The 22747-nt window shown below is 36.2% G+C and overlaps 1 protein-coding gene across 2 annotated transcripts; it reads left to right on the forward strand.

Moving 5' to 3' along the window:
• Positions 1 to 52: 52 nt before the first annotated feature.
• Positions 53 to 22438, forward strand: ZSWIM3 (zinc finger SWIM-type containing 3). 2 transcript variants are annotated; one of them, XM_031954574.1, is made up of 3 exons: positions 108 to 229; positions 10990 to 11107; positions 19486 to 22437. In XM_031954574.1, the coding sequence occupies exon 3, from the start codon at positions 19490 to 19492 to the stop codon at positions 21476 to 21478; it is 1989 nt and encodes a 662-aa protein (XP_031810434.1). In that variant the 5' UTR covers positions 108 to 229; positions 10990 to 11107; positions 19486 to 19489; the 3' UTR covers positions 21479 to 22437. The 2 variants fall into 2 exon arrangements, with proteins under 2 accessions (XP_031810433.1, XP_031810434.1); XM_031954573.1 differs by lacking the exon at positions 10990 to 11107 and having other exon boundaries at positions 53 to 229; positions 19486 to 22438.
• The last annotated feature ends 309 nt before the right edge of the window (positions 22439 to 22747 follow it).

A 22747-nucleotide genomic window follows, 5' to 3' on the forward strand; every position in this document is an offset into this window, starting at 1 on the left:
TCTGGTGACCTCTGACCTCTTTGGTTGGGCCCGGCCCCAGGGACCCCTTTGCTCCTCGGGGGTAGAGGGGAGCAATGGAGCTGGGCAGCCACTTCCAGACCTTTGAGGACTTCAGAGAGTGCTTCAATGCCTACAAGAGGAAGAACAAATGCACCTTCGGTCTGAGGAACTGCATCTCCGTCCGCTTCCATAACCTCAACCATGGCACCTCCATCCGTGAGGACATCACGTAAGAGTGCCTCCCCTGGGCCCGCGTGCGGAGGGGGGGGATGCCAGGGAAGGGAAGCGACCCCAGCATCCCTTCCCCACTGACCGAGGCGCTTGCCCTGCACCCACCACCCGCTAGGTCCCACGGAACGAGGGCAGGAAAGGGAACTGTGGACCTCCTTTAGGCCGTACTGGCCGTTGAGCCGTAGAGCTTGGATGTGAGTCCCGCAAAGCCAGTGTTCTCTCTCCCTCACACCACAGCACTCTCCTGTTCTATAACCTGCCGTAGCTCCCACCAAATCCAGAACCTCACTCCATATCCTGTTTGCTCTCTTAATTCATGCTACTCCCTGTCGGGCATCCTAGGCAGAGGCGGCATGATGTGGCTAGAATGCTAGATTTGTAATCGGCAGGACCTAGGCTGCTCTCCTGCCTCAGATACTGAGCTTCAGTGTCTCCATCTGTAAAATTGGGACGACCCTGTCATCTCTCCCAAAGCTTTGAGAAGATCACACGAAATAGAATGAATTGAAAGGGCTTCAGAAATCTGTGTGGATTATTTTTATGGCCCAATTAGGTCACTTCCTTTTCCGGGATCATCTAGGTGGTACTGTGGAATCGGGAAGCTCTATGACCTCAGATTGTAGCCCTTCATCCTTGGGCAGTCAATGACACAGTAGTACCTGCTTTGTGGGGATTGCGAGGATCCGATGAGAATGTTTGAAAAAAACTGAGAGCGCTGCCTCACGCATAATAGGTATTAGATTAGTACTAGCTGTGCCAGCTCCCAGTTCATGCTCTTTTGCTGGCCATTTTCCTGTGTTAGAGTGTACTCTTTCTATGCCTTTTATTGTTGAAATTGGATATATCCAAGATCGACTCCGTGTTCCACTCATCATGAAAAATTCCTTCATTCACTTACATAATATACCCCTACAGCTGGGATTACTATAAATTAGTAATAGATTGACTTGAAGTTGAGCAAATTACTATCCTAATATCCTAATAATTCCCTTATAATGAAATCAACCAAACATTTGCTCTCCATTTTAGAGATGAGAAAACTGAAGCCCCACAAAAGGAAAAAATTTCCTCAAACCTAAGTTTGTAACCCAACTGAGACTTGAACTGAGGCTTCTTGACTTCATATCTCATTCTCTTAGCATAATAAAGTACTACATCTCCCTTATGTATGTGCTTTTGGGATCTTCAGTTTATAACCATAGGTTATTACTTTTCTTCTCTGTAAAATGAGGTTCCTGGGCCTCAGCTGGACCAGATGATCTCTTGAGATCCTGTCTAGGTCTGAAACCTATGATCCAATGAATTCTTAACTAGGGTACTCTGCACTGTCCTTCAGCACAATGTGAAAGAAATAATCTATTCTCTGCTCTCTAGACTTACAGTTTGTTCCAAGGATCAAATGAATTACATAGTCAAGTTGTTTTCTTATCTATAAGATAGAGATCGTAATACTTCTACCCATGTCATCAGGCTATTGTGCAGAAATTACCTTCTTTTTTTTTTTTTTTTCCAGAAATTATCTTCTAAAGTAACATGGAAATATGACTCATTATAGTTTCTTACATCTACAGGAGCATGTTACTGTTTATATATCATTTCTTCATACATAGTTTCATTCAATCCTTGCAACAGCATCATGATATGTAGGGCAGAGATTATTACTCCCTTTTTATGTAGGCAAGAAACTTAAGACTGAAAAAAACCTGGTAACTTGCCCAAATGAATGATAGGCCAGAAAAAAATTTAGCATCTTCTGTGTTCCAGTTCAGTGTTCTTTAAGCCCTTCTAGTCACATGTTAAGGAAAATGGTCAGGAAGCAGTATACAAGGTGAATCAGCAAAATGAAAAACTGTTGGTTAATGCAAGGCAGTAAATTATACCAATAGTTGTGGCAAGGATACTGTCTAATGGAGAACTTCTAGTCCAAGATTTCCTACCTTTTCTTCTTTTTTTTTCCCCTGAGGCAATTGGGGTTAAGTGACTTGCCCAGGGTCACACAGCTAGGAAGTGTTAAGTGTCTAAGGTCAAATTTGAACTTGGGTCCTTCTGACTTCAGAGTTAATGCTCTATCCATTCCACCAACTAGGCCCCATGTTCCTACCTTTTCTAAGGAGGTAGATGCCTTTTTTTAAAAAATGTCATGTACCCCAATTTTTGCTATCTTTATCATCCATTGATGTAAAGATAAGTGAACTCCCTAGCACTTTAAAAATAATTTGGATTTAATTCTTCACAAGCCTCCATACATTTGAAAGCTAGAAATATATGTATGCAAAGTAATCTTATTTCTGAAGGTGGTGTTTGCTTATTGGTCACATTCATTTAATTGAGCTTGCTATTTAGACTATTGCTGCTATTGTTTTGCCAATTTCTGAGACTGGTAATTTGGTTGGAGTGATGAAAATTCCACTTATACAAACTTATGTTGACTTCAAAAACATCAGATACTTCACAGTCTGATTAGGCATGCCTGTCTACTTGGAAAGAATATGTAGCTAGAAGTAGCTTGGGTTAATTTTAGGTTAATTTTTAAAAAGTTTTTTTTTCCTCCCTTTTGGCCAAAAATGAAGATTAGTTACATAAATCTGTGAAAAGAAAGCAAACAGTTTGCCCTGCATATTTTGGTGGAACTACATACATATCTAACAATGCTTTTATATGTTTGGGTTCACGGATCTTGCAACCAGTCACTCTGTGATCCCCCACAAGGTAGGAAGCTCTTTTAATCAGCTGTGCACCTCAGTTTAAAAAAAAAAAATTTTCCCTACCTGATAGTATTTTATTTTTTCCAATTACATGTAAAAATAGTTTTCAGTATTCATTTTCATGAGATTTTGAGTTATTTTTTCTTCCTCCTCAAGCCCTTCTCCAAGATGATAAGCAATCTCATTTGGATTATGTATATATATGCAACAATCAAGTTTAACATATTTATACATGCCAGGTTGTGAAAGAAAAATCAGAACATAAAAAGAGAAAAAACAAAATCTTCCTGCTCATTATTTGTAATAGCACAATAGGATTCCATTACTTTCATATACCATAATTTGTTTAGCCATTACCCATTGAATGGGCATCCCCTCAATTTCCAAATCTTGGCACCACAGAAAGAGCTATTAGAAATATTTTTGTATATATGAGTCCTTTTCTCTTTTTTATCTCTTTGGGGTACAGACTTAGTAGTGGCATTGCTGGATCAAAGAATAGGCATAAATTTAAAGCACTTTGGGCATAGTTCCAAATTGTTCTCCATAATGATTGGATCATTTCACAACTGCACCAACAGTACATCAATGTCCCATTTTTCTCCTATCCCATCCAACATTTGCCATTTTCTTTTCCTGTTATTTTAGCCAATCTGATAGGTGTGAGAGGGTACCTAAGAGTTGTTTTAATTTTCATTTTTCTGATTAATTGTAATTAGAGCATTTTTCATATCACTATAGTTAGTTTTAATTTCTTCATTTGAGAACTGCCTGATCATATCTTTTGACTTATTTGTCAATTAGGGAATGAGTTCTGTTATAAATTTATTTCAGTTCTCTGTATGTTTTAGAAATGCCATTAACAAAAAACACTGGCTGAAATAAGTTTCCCAACATTCTGCTTCCTTTCTAATCTTTGTGTTGGTTATATTTGTGCAAAATCTTTTTAATATAAAGTAATCAAAATTGTCTATTTTGCATTTCATAATGTTCATTCTCTTGTATTTAGTCTCATATATAGGTAAACTATTCCTTGCTCTCCTAATTTCCTTGTAGTATCACCTTTTATGTCTAAATCCCAGCTTCTTAAACTTTGATTCACGACCCCATCTCAGTCTTGTAACTAAATGTGGGGGAGGTCACAAAATTATTATTATCAGTAAATGTTTGATTTGTAATACCCACTTTGACCCTATCTTAGTATATGGTGTGAGATGATGTCAATGCCTACTTTCTGGCATATTATTTTCCAGTTCTTCTAGCAGTTCTTGTTAAATAGTAACTTCTCATCCCAGAAGCTGGAATCTTGTACTGGTACTGCTACTTATGTACCTAACCTATTCCACTGAACCACCACTCTATTTCTTAGCCAATATCAAATAGTTTTGATAATTGATACTTTATAATATAGTTTTAGATCTGGTATGGCTAAGTAGGCTGGTATGGCCTAGCCATCTTCCTTAGTATTTTTTTTTTTTTCATTAATTCCCTAGATATTCTTTTTTTTTTTTTTTCAGTTAAAATCAAAACATTTTGGGGAGTTATACATATATTCCTTTTTTTTTTTTTACATATATCTTTATGAATCATGATGAGGGAGAAAAATCAGGAGAGGAAAAAAACAAGAAAAAAAATAATAAACATAGCATGTGCTGTTTACATTCAATCTCCATAATTCGATGTTTTTCATCTATAGTTTATTGGATTTATCTTGGATCACTGAACCACTGAGAAGAATGAAGTCTGTCACTGTTGATCATCGCATAAACTTGTTGCCCATTGTTTTCCTGGTTCTGCTTACTTCACTCAATATCAGTTCACATAGTTCTTTTCAGGATTTTCTGAAGTCAGCCTTATTTCTTATAGAACAAAAATATTCATATCCCATAACTTATTCAGCCATCCCCAGCTAATGGGTATATATATTCAGTTTCCAGTTCCTTGCCACCATAAAAAGCTGCTACATATATTTTTGTATATATGGATCCTTTTTCCTTTTTTATGATTTTTTAGAGATACAGACCCAGAATTGAGACTTCTGAGTCTAAGAGTATACAGAGTTTTATAGCTCTTTGGACATAGTTCCAAATTACTCTGCAGAATGGTTGGATCATTTCATAATTCCACCAACAATGTATGTACCTTAAGTGATGTAGTATTTGATTTACTTATTCCAGTTTTCCCACATCCTCTTCAAATTTATCGTTATCTTTTCCTCTCATCTGATAGATTTCTTAGAGTTGTTTTAATTTGCATCTCTAATCAATAGTAATTTACAGCATTTTTTCATTTGACTAAAAATGCCATTAATTTCTTTATCTGAAAATTCTCTATTGATAGCCTTATAACTTTATCAATTGGGGAATGACTTACTTGTATTATAAATTTGACTTGTTTTCTTGAATTCTTTATGTATTTTAGAAATGAGGCCTTTATTAAAAATACGGGTATAAATATTGTTTCCTAGCATTCTGTTTCCCCTCTAATCTTGGCTGTGGTGATTTTTATTTATGCAAAATCTTTTTAATTTAACCGAATAAAAGTTGTCCATTTTGGATTTCATAGTGTTCTCTAGTTCTTTGGTCATAAATTCGTCCAAAGATCCCAAAGATCTGATAGGTAAACTATATCTAGCTCTTATAATTTGCTTATAATTTCAACCTTTATTCTTAAATCAGGTACTCATTTTGACTTTATTTTGGTGTGGAGTATGAAATGTGGTCTATATTTAGTTTCTAACATACTATTTCCCAGTTTTCCCAGCAATCTTTTTTAAATAGTGAGTTCTTATTCCATAAGCTGGAGTTCAGAGTTATCAAACACTAGATTACTATAGTCATTTATTATTGTGTCATGTGAATCTAACCTATTCCACTGATCCACCACTCTATTTCTTAGCCAGTACCATGTGGTTTTGATGATTTGCTTTATAAAAGTTTTAGGTCTGGTACTGTGAGACTACCATTCTTGGTAATTTTTTTTTCATTAATTCCCTTGATATTTTTGACTTTTGTTGTTCCAAATGAATTTTTTTATTTTTTTGTAACACTATAAAATAATTTTTCTTTAGCAGTTTGATTGATATGACACTGAACAAGTACATTAATTTAGGTGGAATTGTCATTTTTATTATATTAGTTTGGCCTACTCATGAGTAATTGATATTTTTCCAATTATTTAAATCTGACTTTATGTGAAAAGTGTTTTGTAATTATGTTCATATAGTTCCTGGGTTGGTCTTGGCAAGAAGATTCCCAAATATTTTATGTTGGCTACAGTTATGTTTTTTAAGTTTTATTATAGCTTTTTGTTTACAAAACATATGCATAGATAATTTTTCAACATTGACTCTTGCAAAACATTCTGTTCCAAATTTTCCCTTCCTTCCCTCACCCCTCCCCTAGATGGAAGGTAGTCCAATACATATTAAATGTTAAAATATATCTATAGTTATATTTAATGGAATTTCTCTTTCTGTCTCTTGCTGTTAAGTTTTGTTAGTAATATATAGAAATGCTAGTGATTTATGTGAGTTTATTTTATGTCCTGCAACTTTGCTAAAGATGGTAAATATTCCAAGTAGTTTTTTAGTTGATTCTCTAAGTATATTAACATCATCTACAAAGAGTGATAGTTTTGTTTCCTCATTGCCTATTCTAATTACTTCAGTTTCTTTTTCTTCTTTTATTGCTAAAATTAACATTTTCAGTATTACATTGAATGATAATGGTGATACCTGCGTTTTTGATTTCCTTCACAAGCTAATTGTACAATATTTCAGAGTCTGATTCTTTTTCTACAGCAAAATAACGTTTTGGTCGGGTATACTTATTGTGTATCTAATTTATATTTTAATATATTTAACATCTACTGGTCATCCTGCCATCTAGGGGAGGGGGTGGGGGGGGGTAAGAGGTGAAAAATTGGAACAAGAGGTTTGGCAATTGTTAATGCTGTAAGGTTACCCATGTTTATATCCAGTAAATAAAAGGCTATTAAATTTAAAAAAAAAAAAAAAGAATAATAATGGTGATAATGAGTATCTTTTCTTCACCTCTGACCTTCTTGGGAAGGCTTCTAGCTTATCCCCATTAAATATAATGCTTAAATATTGCTACCATTTTAAGTTCCATTTATTCCTATTATCTTTAGTATTTTTTTAAGCTTTTTATTTTCAAAAAATATGTATAGATAGTTTTTAGATTGGAATTAGTCTAAATCATTATCTTTTCCTGTCATTTTAGCCAATCTAAGAGATGTGTAGTGATACCTCAGAGTTACCTTAATTTGCATTTCTCTAATCAGTGGTGATTTAGAGCATTTTTCATATGACTAGAAATGATTTTAATTTCTTCATCTGAAAATTGTTCATATCCTTTCATCATTTATCAACTGGAGAATGGCTTGTATTATAAATTTGAGTCATTTATTTATATACTTTAGAAATGAGGTTTTTATCAGAACCCTTGGATATAAAATGTTTTCCCCAGTTTTCTGCTTCCCTTCTAATCTTGTCTGCATTTGATAGTTTTGATTATATAAAACCTTTTTAACTTAATATAATCAAAATGGCCATTTTGTATTTCACAACGTAATTTAGTTCTTTTGCCACAAATTTGTTTCTTCTCCATGGATCTTTAATATTTTTAATAGGAATAGTTGCTATATCAGATTGGCTAAGATGGCAGGAATAGATAATGATCAATTTTGGAAGGGAAAACTGGGATATTAATGCATTGTTGGTGGAGTTGTGAAATGATCCAACCTTTCTGGAGAGCAGTTTGGAACTATGCACAAAGAGTTATAAAACTGTCCATCCATCAGTCTTTGCTGAGTCTGTATCATAAAAGAAGGAAAACATGTGCAAAAATGTTGGTAGCTGCCCTTTGTATAGTGACAAAGAATTGGAAATTTAAATGGATGCCCATCAATTAGGGAATGGCTGAATAAGTTAAGGTATATGAATATAATGGAATATTATTTTCCTATAAGAAATGATAAGCAACTTATTTTGTATTTACTTTATACTTCAACATATTTAACATGTATTGGTCATCCTGCCATCTAGGGGAGGAGGTGGGGGGAAGGAGGGGAAAAATTGGAACAAAAGGTTTGGCCATTGTGAATGCTATAAAATTACCCATGCATATAACTTGTAAATAAAAAGCTATTAAAAAAAAAAAAACCAGGAAATGAAAAAGAAATGATAAGAAGGCTGATTTCAGAAAAGCTTGTAGAGTAGAGACATGAAATGATATAAGTGAAGTGAGCAGAAATGAGAACATGGTACATAGTAACAAGATCATATAACGATCAACTGTGATAGAAAGTGCCATTCTTATTCAGAGAGAACTATGTAAACTGAATGTGGAGCAAAGTATAGTATTTTTATCTTTTTATAATTGTAGTTATTGTTTCTTTCTCATGTTTTTTCCTCTTTTGAGCAAATTTTTCTTGCACAATGTATAGAATATAGAAATATTGTTTAGAGGAATTGTACCTGTTTTATATAGGATTGCTTGCTGTCTTGGTGGGGGAGAGGAAGGGAAGGAAAAAAATTTGGAAAAAAAAATTTTTTTCAAAGGTAAATGTTGAAAACTATCTTTGCTTATATTTGGAAAAATAAAATAAAATATAGGTGTTGTATTTTGTCAAAGTTTTTCTTCATCTATTGAGATAATCATATGATTTCTGTTTTGTTATTGATATGGTCAATTATGCTGATAATTTTCTTAGTATTGAACCAGCCCTGCATTGTTGGGGAGATTTTTAGTTTATTTTTAATAGTATTTTATTTTTCCAAATACAGGCAAAGATTAAACATTCACCTTTGCAAAACCTTGTGTTCTAACCTTTTTTTCCCTCTCTGCTCCCTTTCCCCTCCCCAAGATAGCAAGCAATCAGATATGGGTTAAATATGTATAATTTTTCTAAATATGTTTCCATGCTCATCATGCTGAGCAAGAAAAATCAAATCAAAAGTTTAAAAAAAAACACCCACAAGCAAACAAATAGCAACAACAACAAAAGATGAAAATACTATGCTTTGATATACATTCAATCTCAATAGCTCTCTCTCTAGATACAAATGGTACTTTCCATCTCAATATTGGGATTACCTTGAATCACCTCATTGTTGAAAAGAACCAAATCCATCACAGTTGATCACCACAAAATCTTGTTACTGTGTACAATGTTCTCTTGGTTCTCCTTGCTTTAGTTAGCATCAGTTCATGTAAGTCTTTCCAGGCTTTTTTGAAATCAGCCTGCTCATCATTTCTTATAGAACAATAGTATTTTATTATCTTCATATACCATAACTTATTTAGCCATTTCTCAACTGATGAAACTCTGCATTCTTAGTTTAAATTTGACCTGGTCATAAATTGGAGTAATCTCTTAGCTAATATTTTATTTTAAATTTTTTTGCATTGATATTCATTAGGAATATTGGTCTGTAATTTTCTGTTTTAACTCTTCCTGTTTTAGGCATCAGTATTGTATTTGTATCATAAAAATAACATAATAGGACTCTGCCTGTTTTTTCAAAAAGTTTATATAGTATTGGAATTAATTGTTCTTTAACTTTTTGGTAGAATTAATTAGTAATTCCATCTGACCCTAGAGATTTTTTCTTATTAAGTTCATTGATGGCTAGTTCAATTTCATTTTTTAAAATGGAGTTGTTTAAATATTTTATTTTTTCTTCTGTTAATTGCGGCAATTTACATTTTTGTAAATATTTATCCATTTCACTTAGATTGTCAGATTGTCAGTTGAGCAAAATAGTTTCTAATTATTGTTTTAATTTTCTTTTCATTGGGGTTGAATTCATTCTTTTTCTCTTTCTATTCTATTAATTTATGTTTTTAAAATTTAATTAACCAAAGATTTATCTGTTTTATTGTTTTTCCTAAAACAAGCTTAGTTTTATATATTAGTTCAAGTGTTTTCTTACTTTCAATTTTAACTGCTTTGGCTGCATCCCATAAATTTTGGTGTGTTTTCTCGTTATTGTTGTTCTCTTTGATGAAATTATTATTTCTATGATTTGTTATTTGATTCCCTCATTCTTTAATATTAGATTGCCTATTTTCTAATTAGTTTTCAGTGTCTTTCCATGGCCCTTTACTACATATAATATTTATTGTATCATGTCCTCAGTTTTCTAGATGAGGAACCTGAGGCTCAAAGAATTAGATTGATATGTTCAAGGTTATAAAGATAGTAAGTTGAAGAGCAAGATTTGAAGCTAGCTTTCCTGAGTCCAGTGTTCTTTGCATTGTATCTTAAAACATTGTCTATAACCTTAAGGAAACGCATGACAATGATATTAATAAAGAGATGTTGAAAGGAGATAACATTAATTAGTAGTGTTACCAATAGATCCAGCTCCAATGGCTTAACACTTTGTAAAGATTCCAACATCTCCCCTTTTCTTTTGATTTAGAACATAAGCAATCATAACCTCCTTGACTTCTTAAGGAGGTGAGAACTCCAAAAAGGTGATCACGCCTTCCCTGACATCTCAGGAAGGGAGATGAAAAATACCAAAGGAAATAGAAAATCAAATCAGATTAGCGGGTTTCTCGAGGGGCTCACTTGAAACAAGGTATACATAAATCCATCAATATAGGAGGCATTATTACACAGTTGCATAAGCACATAGCAATAAGATAAAAGAGTAGAAAATTACTTATGAGGACTTTATTGTAAAACCATGAGATAAAAAAGTTGTGGGTTAAAACTAGTATTTAGGATTGCAGGAAACCTCTACTACCATCACCACCACCACCTTCTCCTCTATTTTCCCAAGGTAGTAATGGAGTTGGAATTCAGGAGCAGTGCCTGACCACATAGTGTTTTCCCATTATATCACCCTGTGCATTAGAAATAGAAAAGGGACAAATCTGGGCAGAGGGTGAGGGAGGGAGTTATGAGAAGAATATTTAGAATGTGATGATGGGGAGGATTGTGGGAATATGGCAGAATAGGTCAGAAAATTTCAAGCTCTCCAGATTTCTCCCATAAACAGAATAAATTTGTGCCTCAGGGTGAACCTAGACTGATGAAAAACAGAGAAGACTTGGGACAGAACGGGGGTCCAACCTGAGAAGACCAGAAGAAAGACCTCAGGACGGGATTAACCAGTGAAGTGCAAACACCTCCAGGTTAGCTCCATAGAAATAGGAAGTGGGGAACTCTGCAGCTAGCTGGGTTCTACTGGAGCCTCAGCTAGAATCACAGGAACTTTCACCTCCCAGGGTGGGAAATCAGGATTTGAGTCTGGGAAGATGGAGGGAACTTCTGCAAAGATGTGGCCCTGAGTAGGCAGGAACCAACACATCCGGTGAATGCAGAGTGGGGCAGAGATGCTCATTGCTGTGGGCACGTGCAGGAGGGTGGAGCTTTTGCTTTGGGGCTTTAGGTCAGAGGGAAGAATTGAAGTGAAGCTAGAGGCATCAACTCCCCAAACCCAGGATTGGAGGTACTTACACTAGTAGTTCTTGTTTAAAAAAAAAAAAAAAAAAAGTGAACAAGCAAAGAAAGGACCCAATCACATAGAAACTTACAGTGAGAATAGGAAAGAAAGGGATTCATCTTCAGAGGAGGATAGTTAAGTTTGTTTGTTTTTTAAAGCCTCTTCTATCCCAAAGAGTAAGGTTAAATGGCTACTTTTTTTTTTTTTTTTTTTTTTTTTTTAATAGCCTTTAATTTACAGGATATATACATGGGTAACTTTACAGCATTAACAATTGCCAAACCTCTTGTTCCAATTTTTCACCTCTTACCCCACCCCCCACCCCCTCCCCTAAATGGCAGGATGACCAGTAGATGTTAAATATATTAAAATATAACTTAGATACACAATAAGTATACATGACCAAAACATTATTTTGCTGTACAAAAAGAATCAGACTCTGAATTATTGTACAATTAGCTTGTGAAGGAAATCAAAGATGCAGGTGTGCATAAATATAGGGACTGGGAATTCAATGTAATGGTTTTTAGTCATCTCCCAGAGTTCTTTTTCTGGGTATAAATGGCTACCTTTTCAAAAAGAATTTATAGAAGAACTCAAAAAAGACTTTAAAAATCAAGTGACAGAGATTGAGGAAAAACTTAAAAACAAAACAAAACCATAAAAAAAAAATCCAAGAAAAGCAAGATTATTGAAAAAAACTAGAAAAGGAGATAGAGTCTTAAAGAGGAAAAGAATTCTTTGAAAATTAGAACTGGGCAAGGGGAAACCAGTGAAGTATAAGAGACCAAGAATTATTTAAAAAATGAAAAAATAGTACAGAATGTGAAACAAGAAAAACAACAGATCTGGAGAGCAGATCAAGAAAAGAAAATATAAGAATAATTAGACTACCTGAAAGCTGTAATCAAAAAAAGAACCTTGACACAATAATGCAAGAAATCATTAAAGAAAATTGCCCTGGAGTGATAAAAGACAAGGGGAAAATGGAAATAGAAAAAAAATTCTGCTCAAAAACATCCTTTATGGAAAACACATAAGAACATTGTTGCCAAATTTCAAAACCCCAAGATCAAAAAGAAAATTTTGCAAGAAACAAAAAAATTCAAATATGCGGAAGCTACAATTAAAATTGTACAGAATTTATCAACAGCCACAATAAAAGAGTGCATGTGCAGCAATAATATATATATTGACAATCGAAAGAACTTGGCCTGAGGCTTAAACTGTCATATTCAGCAAGTTATACATAACATTGAATGAAAAAAAATGGATATTCAATGAACTTGTAGATTTTTAGATCTTAGTCTCTGCTAAACCCAAACTTAATACAAACTTTAACACCTAAGAGCCAATATCAAAGACTAATTTAGAGGAACTCAACATGGTTTAAATTTGACATGAGTAATTGGGTTACTCAAAAGAAAGATTGGGACAGAGTTGGTATGATGATTCTAAAAGACAAAACTGTCTAGGAAAAGGTAAAAATAATAATTATGTTATACAAATGAGGTTCAGAGGAAAAACCAATGTGAAGGCATTGTGGGGGAAAGGGGAACGAGGGCTCATAGTTCTGAAAACCTATTTACACAAGGAATATATTAAATAGGGAACGCTACATATATATACTACAAAAATATAGCACCTTCCAAAATTTATAAACAAGGGAAGAAGGAATAGGATAAAATGGAGTATAGAAAAATATGTAGATTTATGCCAGTGGGACAAGGTGGACAAGGAAGAAAAGGGGGAGAAAGGGAAGCATTAGATAAGGTAGAGTACAGGAGAGTGTTTAGATTAACAGGAATGGGATAAACTATGTAGCTTAATGGGAATCAGAATGGGAAGGAAAGGGTGGGAAGAGGTTAAATAGTAACAAGGCAAGTTAAGGAGAAGAATTAAAATAGAAGAGTTAGCAGTTATAAGAAATACGAAGGACCAGCAGCATATTCTACATTAAACCCAGAGACTAGTTCGGATTCCCCTTCGGTTAGATCAAAGGGTGCTCGGTTTGTTTGTGCTAGTGTAGAAATGTATCATATTATGGCAAGGGGTCATGTTGTAATGATCAGTCAGAAGTTTTCTTGAGTGATTGAAAGTGTTTTTAAGGTAAATGATCCATTAGTTATACACTAACATTACAACAAAGATTAAGAATAGAATTTATTAGGAAAAAAAATAGGGCTAGTAATCATTGATCTTAGACAGTCATACTTAAAGAGTCAATCAAGAGAAATCTACATACTATGACAGACATATTAATATTGTTTTAGATGCACATATCTATGCTTAACTGTAGCCTGCTTGGGGAGGTGAGAGGGGATGAGAAGGGTGGGGGAAGAGTAAAAAATGCATAGTATAGAACAAAAGAATAACATGAAAGAAAATATGGACACTCATAAATATAATTTCTTCTATTATTATATATGCTTTCTTGAAGTGGGAATTTATTAAATATTTTTAATCTTCCCTGATATTCTGCTGGGCACATGACAATATTTTGTTTATTTTCCTTTTCTGTCTTTTTCTATTCTGTTTTTTCTCATTTTGTATTTAGTTCAATTAAAAAAAAAATGTGATGACAGGTTAGCTGAAAGGGAGGTGAAAGAAAAAGGAATTGAATGCTGTAGAATATTAGAACTGGATGGAATCATCATACATAGGATGCTAGAGTTAGAAGGGATTTTAATGATCATCTATCCCAACTTTTAAGAAGAAAAGAACTGAGACCCAAAGAGAGGAAGAGACTTAGTTACGAGGCAATATCTGTCTTGTCTAACAAGGTCACAAAATTTGTTAGCAAATAATTCGAAGGCTTTTAATTAGGGAGAATGGTGGTGTCCTTCACAAACAGGGATCTTGGAAAGAGCCTTTGAGCTTATTTGGCCAGTAATTTTGAGCCTTTCTTCCTGGCTTTATCAATAGGCTTTTTAATAGTCTCATCAACTATGTAGATGTCCATATATGGTATTTATAGGAGATGTAGGCATCTTTCAACTCTTGCTCCCTCCACCCTAGTGATGCCAATCTAGGCACATCCTGTTTTTCTTAGTTTTGTTTACAGCTAGGCTCACAACCTCCCTTGCTGAGTGTCTGCAACTGGGAGGGTAAAATGCTTTGGCCTTCATTGCAAGTAGTTGCGAGTATGTGTGGTAATAATACTCTCAAGAAGGGGTGTATGGCCAGCTCCACCCACCAATTAGTCTTTGATTCATAAGAGTTGCAGGGGACTCAGTTCTTGTTTAACCTGTACCCAAACAGGAATCCTCTTTACCTCATCCCTGACAAGTGATCATCTGCCCTCCACTTGAAAGCTTCAAGTGAGTAAAGAATTAGCTACTTGCTAAGGCATCCCATCCTACTATTTAACAGCTCAAGTGGTTAGGAAAGTTTTCCTTACAATAAACTGAAGTGGATCTATGACTCCATTGATGTGGGTATTCCCTTCCAGGATGTCAATTCCATTTCATTAATGTTTATTTTATATAACTTCTTTTTAATCTCAGGAATTCACCATTGAGGTCTTACATGGTGGGGACCTTTCCCACTTTCTCTTGACATCAAAAGGATACCAGTGGACAATAATTATTCTTTGCCATTACTATGTGACAAGTCTACTTTTTAAATTTTATGTTGCTTTTACCATGTTCTTAATCTTTCTTTTCCTTTTAATTCCATGTCCATGATGTATTTCTGCATTTCTTTTGCTTTCTGGGTGATCCTCATTTTCATTCTTCAGAAATGGTGGAGTTCACTAACTGGAAACCTATACAGCAGTACTCTAAGAATATTGAGATTTTAAAAATAGATCTTTGTCACAGAGGTCATTCCAAGTACTTCACAGTTTGTCGATAATAATCTAGCCTATTTGTGGCAGCCCTCTTTGTAGTGGCCAGAAATTGGAAACTGAGTGGATGCCCATCAATTGGAGAATGGCTGAATTAATTGTGGTATATGAATATTATGGAATGTTATTGTTTGGTAAGAAATGACCAACAGGAGGATTTCAGAAAGGCCTGGAGAGACTTAACATGAACTGATGCTGAGTGAAATGAGCAGGACTAGAAGATCATTATATACTTCAACAACAATACTATATGATGATCAATTCTGATGGACGTGGCCTTCTTCAGCAATGAGATGAACCAAATCAGTTCCAATGGAGCAGTAATGAATTGAACCAGCTACACCCAGCAAAAGAACTCTGGGAGATGACCAAGAACCATTACATAGAATTCCCAATCTCTATATTTTTGTCCGCCTGCATTTTTGATTTCCTTCACAGGCTAATTGTACACTATTTCAGAGTCTGATTCTTTTTGTACAGCAAAATAACTGTTTGGATATGTATACTTATTTTGTATTTAATTTATACTTTAACATATTTAACATGTATTGCTCAACCTGCCATCTAGGGGAGGGGGTGGGGGAAAGGAGGGGAAAAATTGGACAAAAGGTTTGGCAATTGTCAATGTTGTAAAATTATCCATGCATATAACTTGTAAATAAAAAGCTATTTAAAAAAATTAATAATCTAGCCTACTCTTCAGTTTTCAGTTCTGGGCTCAACTTAAGATCCTTTTGTGATAAAAAAGATAGTATTTGGAAAGATAGAGGATCATAGATGTAGAGCTGTCAAGAATGTTAGAGGCCTTTCTTCAAGCCCAACCCCTTCAATTGAAATGTAAATAAACTGAGGGATGCCTTACCCAGTGCACAAACCCGGGAAATGTCTTAGATAGGATTTGACTAGATCTTTTTGACTCCCAGTTAAATGATATATTCAGTATGTCATACTGCTTCTCTATGTGCATGTACACGTGTCTGCATGTATGTATTCATAAATACACTGAGGAATGAGCTATATCCACCCAACTAAGTTATTGAACTCTACCTTTCTGCAAGTAATCCTTATTGTTTCTCAATCCAATCCTGTGCTTTTCCCCTGGCTATTCTCCATTCTTGGAATGTCCTTCCTTGTCTCCATTTCCTGACTTCCCTGGCTTCTTTCAAGCTTACCTCAAATCCCACCTTCTGCAAGATCTCTCTCCATGTTAGTATCTTCTCTCTGAGATTACTGAATCTTTTGTGTACATAATTTGTATATTATCTCCCCGATTAGATCATGAGCTCTTTGAGAGCTGAGAATAGGTTGGGATTTGTTTGTTTGGAGGAGGAAGGGTTGTCTTTCTAAAGGAAAGTATACAAGAAATACATTTTAGTTTCTAAAGCCTGAATTCAGATATATGATTGCACTGTGTTTGGTACACAGTAATCATCAATGCCTATGAAAATTGCTTCTTGAGACCTTTGAAAAGAAATAGAATGCTAATTCAGCAAGCATTTACTATGAATGCCTGTAAGTATACCTTTGTTACAGAAAATACAAAGATGATTAAGACATTATCTGTGTCCTCCTGATATTTAGTCTAAGGTTAATACACAGTACAATAAATTAAATGTATAGTAAATAATTATAGCGTATAGCATAGTCTAGAGACTGCTGTGTAAATTTAAAAGGAAAAAGATTTTTTGCTGGAGTCATCAAGAAAAGCTTCCTAGGAGAGTAAGCATTGGAATTAGGACTTGAAAGAAGAGTAATATTTCAACAGAACTTGGGGAGATAGTGCTTTAGTCACAGAAAACAGTAAAAGAAAGCAAAGGCACAAAGGTGGGAAAGTGCTAGATATTGTGAAGGGTAACAAGTACAGTCAGTCCTCAGTATTCAAGGGCTTAACTTTTTCACCTTCAAGCACTAGCAAAATTTTATTCATAACTTCATTTTCACTTTTGTATTAGCAACCCTAAACATTTCAGTCTACATATGATAAAGGAAAATGAGAGGCAAAATTAATTAAAGTTTGTGGAGCAGCCTGGTATTTTACTAGGCACTTTACTGGTCTTTTTTGCCCTTTTGTTCTAAAGACAGTTCCTCATTTTCATTGTTTACCATTAAAACTCAAGTTTTGTGTTTTAATTATGCCCTCAAAGAGTAATGCATGTCCTTTGGGCACTAAGTTCAAATGTGCAAAGTCACTGATACCACTTAGGGAGGGGGAAAAAAGCGTTAAACTTCTTGCCAGAATGTTTGCAGCTACCATTAGCCCTGAGTTTGGTATTTGTTGTGATACCAGAGCCACTTGCCAGTGGCTGCTGGAGATCTAAATCTCTTCATGTGAGAGGATGATGATTGACAGATGTGGAGGCTCTCAGAGAATTGACCTGCCCCTTCACTTAGACATGGTCCTTAAACAGGTGTTAATCAATAATTCATTATCTCCACAAAACGGAGAAAATATTTATGGTATTATAGATTTCATATGTTAATATAAAGTGATTATTGTCAGAATCAATTAGGTTTTTGTTGTTGTTGTTGATGGTTTTTTAAAGAATTGTACGCAGAAAAATATTTTCAGTGATCTATAGTAAGATATTACAGTTTTAGGTGGTCACCACAATCTTAACCTCCTGTTTCCCAAAGATTAAATGTATCAACATTCAAGTTTTTGACTTTCATGCCATTTTCTAGCAATCCTACCCTTGCAAAAGTTCAGGATTGGCTATATTGCAGGTTAACTAAAGTGTAACAAAAGTGAAGGCAATAGAGTAAGAGAAGGTGGAAAATATAGAGTTTATCATATAGTAGATCTTGGATATCATGCTAAGGAGTTTGGACTTAATTCTCTTTATGAAGAAAAATACATGAAAAGTTAAAGAATAAAACAGTAATTCAAGATATCAAAAGATAATGTATGATTAAATTATAAAAAGTATCCTTAATTCACAAAAAAGAAGAGTTTCCTTATAGCAAGGGTTTACTAGGAGCCTGGTATTTGAAATAATTAGATAAGATCTGGATGTGTGGAAGAGGGAGTTTCTGTGACCACGATTGGGACTCCCATAATCCTTATAAAATAGTTTTCCATATTTAGAGAGGAAAGATGGTGACTCCAGAGGGAAATAAAGAGTGAGAAAATAGACATATAATTAATAGCCTTGATCATAATACTTTATTTGTGCATGTTCCTTGATTGTCTGATCCCCTGCTTTGGGCCTTGTGACCAAATCTTCAGTAGTCACAGATCAACAGAAATTAAATGAAGGATCCCATAGAAAGTAAAAGATTGAGAATTACTATATTCTATACTATATCAAGAGAATTAGAGATAGATCCACACTGGGCTGAGTGGATTTTTTGTGGGAGGTCATATATAGCATTAGAAGGCTTGGATGGGATGGGGCCTATACTATCAAAGGGAAGAACTAAAAATTATAAATAAAGAAGCTTAAGATCTAAATGATAAAGTGATCTATCCACAGTGACAGAGCTAATATGTGAGATATCAGAGCTGAGACTCAAAACTGGTTTAGCATCTTTGAAAGGGATATGAGGGAAATGAGTCAGAAATTCAGTGCCCTTGGCCTGGTTTTAGACAACAAAACTAGAATCAATGGGTGGAAGATACAAGGAAAAAGATTTTAGCTTCATAGAAAAGAAAGCCTTCCTTTCTATTTGAGCTGTCCCAAAGTAGAATCATCTGCCCCAGAAAGAATTAAGTTCCTTTTTCTAGAGGTCTATGAACTATATAGCTCTCTGGCAGTGATGATGTTAAAGAAAATTGAGTCTTGGGATAGGAAATAACCTGGATGATCTATGAAGTCCTTCCTGCTCTAAGTTTCTAGAATTGTTTCTATCATAGCACATATCATGCTAATAAGAACTAATAGGCTTTACTTCTCTATACCTCAGTGGTTTGTTTGTTTTTTGTTTTGTTTTTGGTGAGGTGGAGAATGGGGAAGCTTAGACTAATATCTCTAAGATTTCTAGTTCCTAGCCTTCTGTATCATAACTGCATTAGCACTATTTGTTTATCCTTTCAATGGTATTGACTCTATATGTTAGCTGGGCTATCTCTCTTTACTTTCATATTGCTTGATGTTGCTTCTTCAGTTCTTTGACTGCCCTCCTAGGATTTCCTAGGATGTTGCATCCTTGATCTTTAGATGTAAGGAAATTTAATCTGGCATTGTAGAATTCTTATTGTTTCTCTTTTCTCTGTTCTTCAGGTATATGCAGGTGAAATTTGTTTGTACCCGGGCCCAATCATACAGAAAGCAGAAGCTGGAGCCCAACATGTGCCCAGCATACTTAGTCCTGCAATATGATGAGGAATTGGATAGACTATTTATCAGTGAACTGAACACGCAGCACATCCATGTTGAAACTAAAACTGCTACTGTCCCACAAGCTGGCTCTTCTCCTGGACAAAGAACCTCAGAACTGTGTAAGAAGTCCCAGGAAGATACTTCTGGCAAATTTCAGTCAAAACTGTTGTGGATGGACGCCAAGCAGGGAAAAAGCACCTCTGAGGATCCTGGGATGGGCAAGAAATCCTTAGCTGAGCCCTCCTCTTCCCCCCATGAAGACCCTGTTCTTCCTGAATTGAAGCAAGAAGGCATCACCTCTTTAGATTTGGCTCATGTGGCAGAAGTCATGAAGAATTTCCTCAAGGCAGACATGGGATCCATGGCCTCTCTCAGTGTGGGCAGCAACCAAGACCTTGACCGATTCAGTTTCCAGAGCAGCAAGATGCAGGACCTTTTTGTTCGCTTCCCAGAAAACCTCCTGCTGCACAGGGTAGAAAATGCACACGGTCATGTGCTTTATGCCTTTCTGGTGGAAAGCAAGGAGCGAGAGGGAAGGGTGGTACATTTTGCAGTGCTCAGGGAAGAGACTGCTTCCTCCGTCGCCAAGATGTTGAGTGTCTTCACTGAGTTCAATTCTGACTGGTCCAAAGTCAGGGTCATTTTTGTGGAACCATCCTTCCAGCACCGGGATGTGGTGCAGGAGCTGTTCCCGTTAGCTCGTGTGCTGCTTTCCATTTACCATACAACCCGACTCCTAGAGAAGAAGCTGCAAAGGAGCCGAGCTAGTCAATCCTTCAAGCACCTGATGAAGGAGGCTTTGCGGGAAGCGGTTTTTGTTGCCTCAAGCCCTGGCCTACAGAAACTGTCTGAAATGGCAGAAACCCTCTTAGACAAGGATCTCTATAGCTACCTGCAAGCCCATTGGTTCTCTTGTGAGCTGCTTTGGTATATGCATGCCAGGAAGGGTCTTCATGCTTGTAGTACTTACATGGATAGCCTTGACCTAGTTACAAGCAAAGTATCTAGTCTCTTCAGGGAACAGCAGTCCCTGGTGGGCTGCATTTTGCGCTTTGTGGATTATGTTGACTTTTTCAACACCAAACGACCGAAGAACCTGTCCCAACCTCTCCCTAGTGGGGAGAGGGCTAAGCCAAAGGGTTATGTTCCCCTGAGACCCAAGGGAGCCACAGATAGTTATGTATCTAATCTATCCAAGACCTCCAAACTCCCTAATGAAGCTGCCCCCCTGCATCCTCAGCAGCAGACACAGCAAAAGCCACAGGCCTTTGGAGATAACATGCTAGAGGCCTTGCACAAGAATGGCTCTGATCTTGCCTACCAGCTCTGCCATAATGAGTGGGAAGTTGTGCAGAATTCTACCCAGCTGGTAGAAGTGGCTAGCTGTGCAACAGAGGTCCAATTACTAGAGGATTCCCACCAGGTTAGCAAGGACGGGTGCACTTGCAGTTGCTCCTTCCAGCAGCGCTATCACTTACCATGCCGCCACATCCTTGCGATGCTCCACACCAACAAGGAGGCTGTGAGGGAGGTCATGGTGTGTAGACGGTGGCAGAAGCGGTACCAGCACCTCCTCGGACCCCATGGGGAGCTTCGGGATCCTGTCAAAGATTTGAACATCAACCAGGCTTGGGAAGAAGGTAGAGAAGATGTGATCCAGAGCCTCAGCAGTGAGCTGGCCAATCTGCTGATGCAGAGTGAAGGGGCAGAGCTGGAAGAACGCTGTTCCACTTTGGGGAAGATTGTGGACATATGGGCTGAGCCTTGTGAGCTGACAGAGATTGATCAGCAATTGGGAGACTACAATGATGTGGGGCATCTCCCTTTCCTCTGGGTGAAACAGGAAGAAGCTGAGAAGCTCCCACTTTCTGGGACCACAATACTCCTAGACTGAGGCACCTAATAAAGCCAAAGACCTTTTTAGAAAGGAGAACAGGAGTGGGACTGGCACACACCAAAGCCCCTCCTTTGTTGTTTTGTCTTGTTTCATCGCTATCTCATTCCAGGCAGGGCAATTGATGAATTGAGGGATGAGACTCCACTTGTCCTTAGTTGGTCAGTACCACTGGTGTGTCTGTGCCCTTACACCTGTGACTAGAAGTTGGGCTGGCCCTCAGGATTCGGAAAGGGCCTAAATGCCCTAGTCCTTTTCTTGTCATCCTTCTTGTCCCCAAGGTTGAATGTGTTCAAAGTTGTGTTCCTGTTGAGGGATTTCTTACACAGGTCTGTTCCTACCCACTCTGAGGTTGAAACTCCCAATTCTCCAGATAGATCTACTTTGGGACCTAGCAAGGGAGCTGTTCAGAAAAGGAGAAAAGGTAGTTTCTGGATGTTGCTGCTATACAGAGATTCTGTCACTATACCTGTCCTTTTTTGCAACATTAATAAAAGTTTTTTTTTTAATAACCCGTTTATTTGCTTTATAAATAGAAACAAGGAGGAGCCTTAATGTTAATTAATTAGGATATCATTGGATCTTACAGCAGAAAGAATTTTAGAGATCCAGTCCAATCTCATTTGAAAAATCATTTGTAGGAAAGGCCTGGTTTCTTAACTCTTGACACTTAATAGTTGAGGGACTATGGGAAAATTATTTAACTTTTCTAAATCTCGGGTTCCTTAACTATTAGACTAATAATTCTTAGGGAGTTAGTAGGATTGAATAATGCTGCACTTGTATCCAGAAAGATCTGAAGCCTCCAACAATACTCTGAACATGGACAATTCACTTTACTTCTCAGGTAACTGAGAACTTAAGCTTCCAATAACTATTTAATATTCTGATGGGAGAGAGTCACACCAAGAAATCACAGCTTTTTGACAGACCTCACAGGCTTGCTGGGAGAAGTTCTTGAAAAATCTTCAAGTGCTATAGTAATGTGAATAATTCACATGACTGAGATCTAGGGAGGGAAAGTGGCTCAAAAATACTAATTCCTATCACAAGACATGTAGATGTGATGGATCTAGGCCATTTTTGGAGGTCTTAATCACTTGGGAGTCATTGATTTATAAGACAGGATATGTGTATAGTGGTCTCTTTGAAGTTCTCAATTCCCAGTCTTTAAATGGTCTAGAACAGCCTTTGACTCCAAGTTCAACTTAATCCTCATAGTTCAGATCACTACTATTCTTTAGCTATTATCTCAGAATTATGAGATTT

The sequence above is a fragment of the Sarcophilus harrisii genome, chromosome 2 (genome assembly GCF_902635505.1).
Source record: "Sarcophilus harrisii chromosome 2, mSarHar1.11, whole genome shotgun sequence".
Lineage (NCBI taxonomy): Eukaryota > Metazoa > Chordata > Mammalia > Dasyuromorphia > Dasyuridae > Sarcophilus > Sarcophilus harrisii.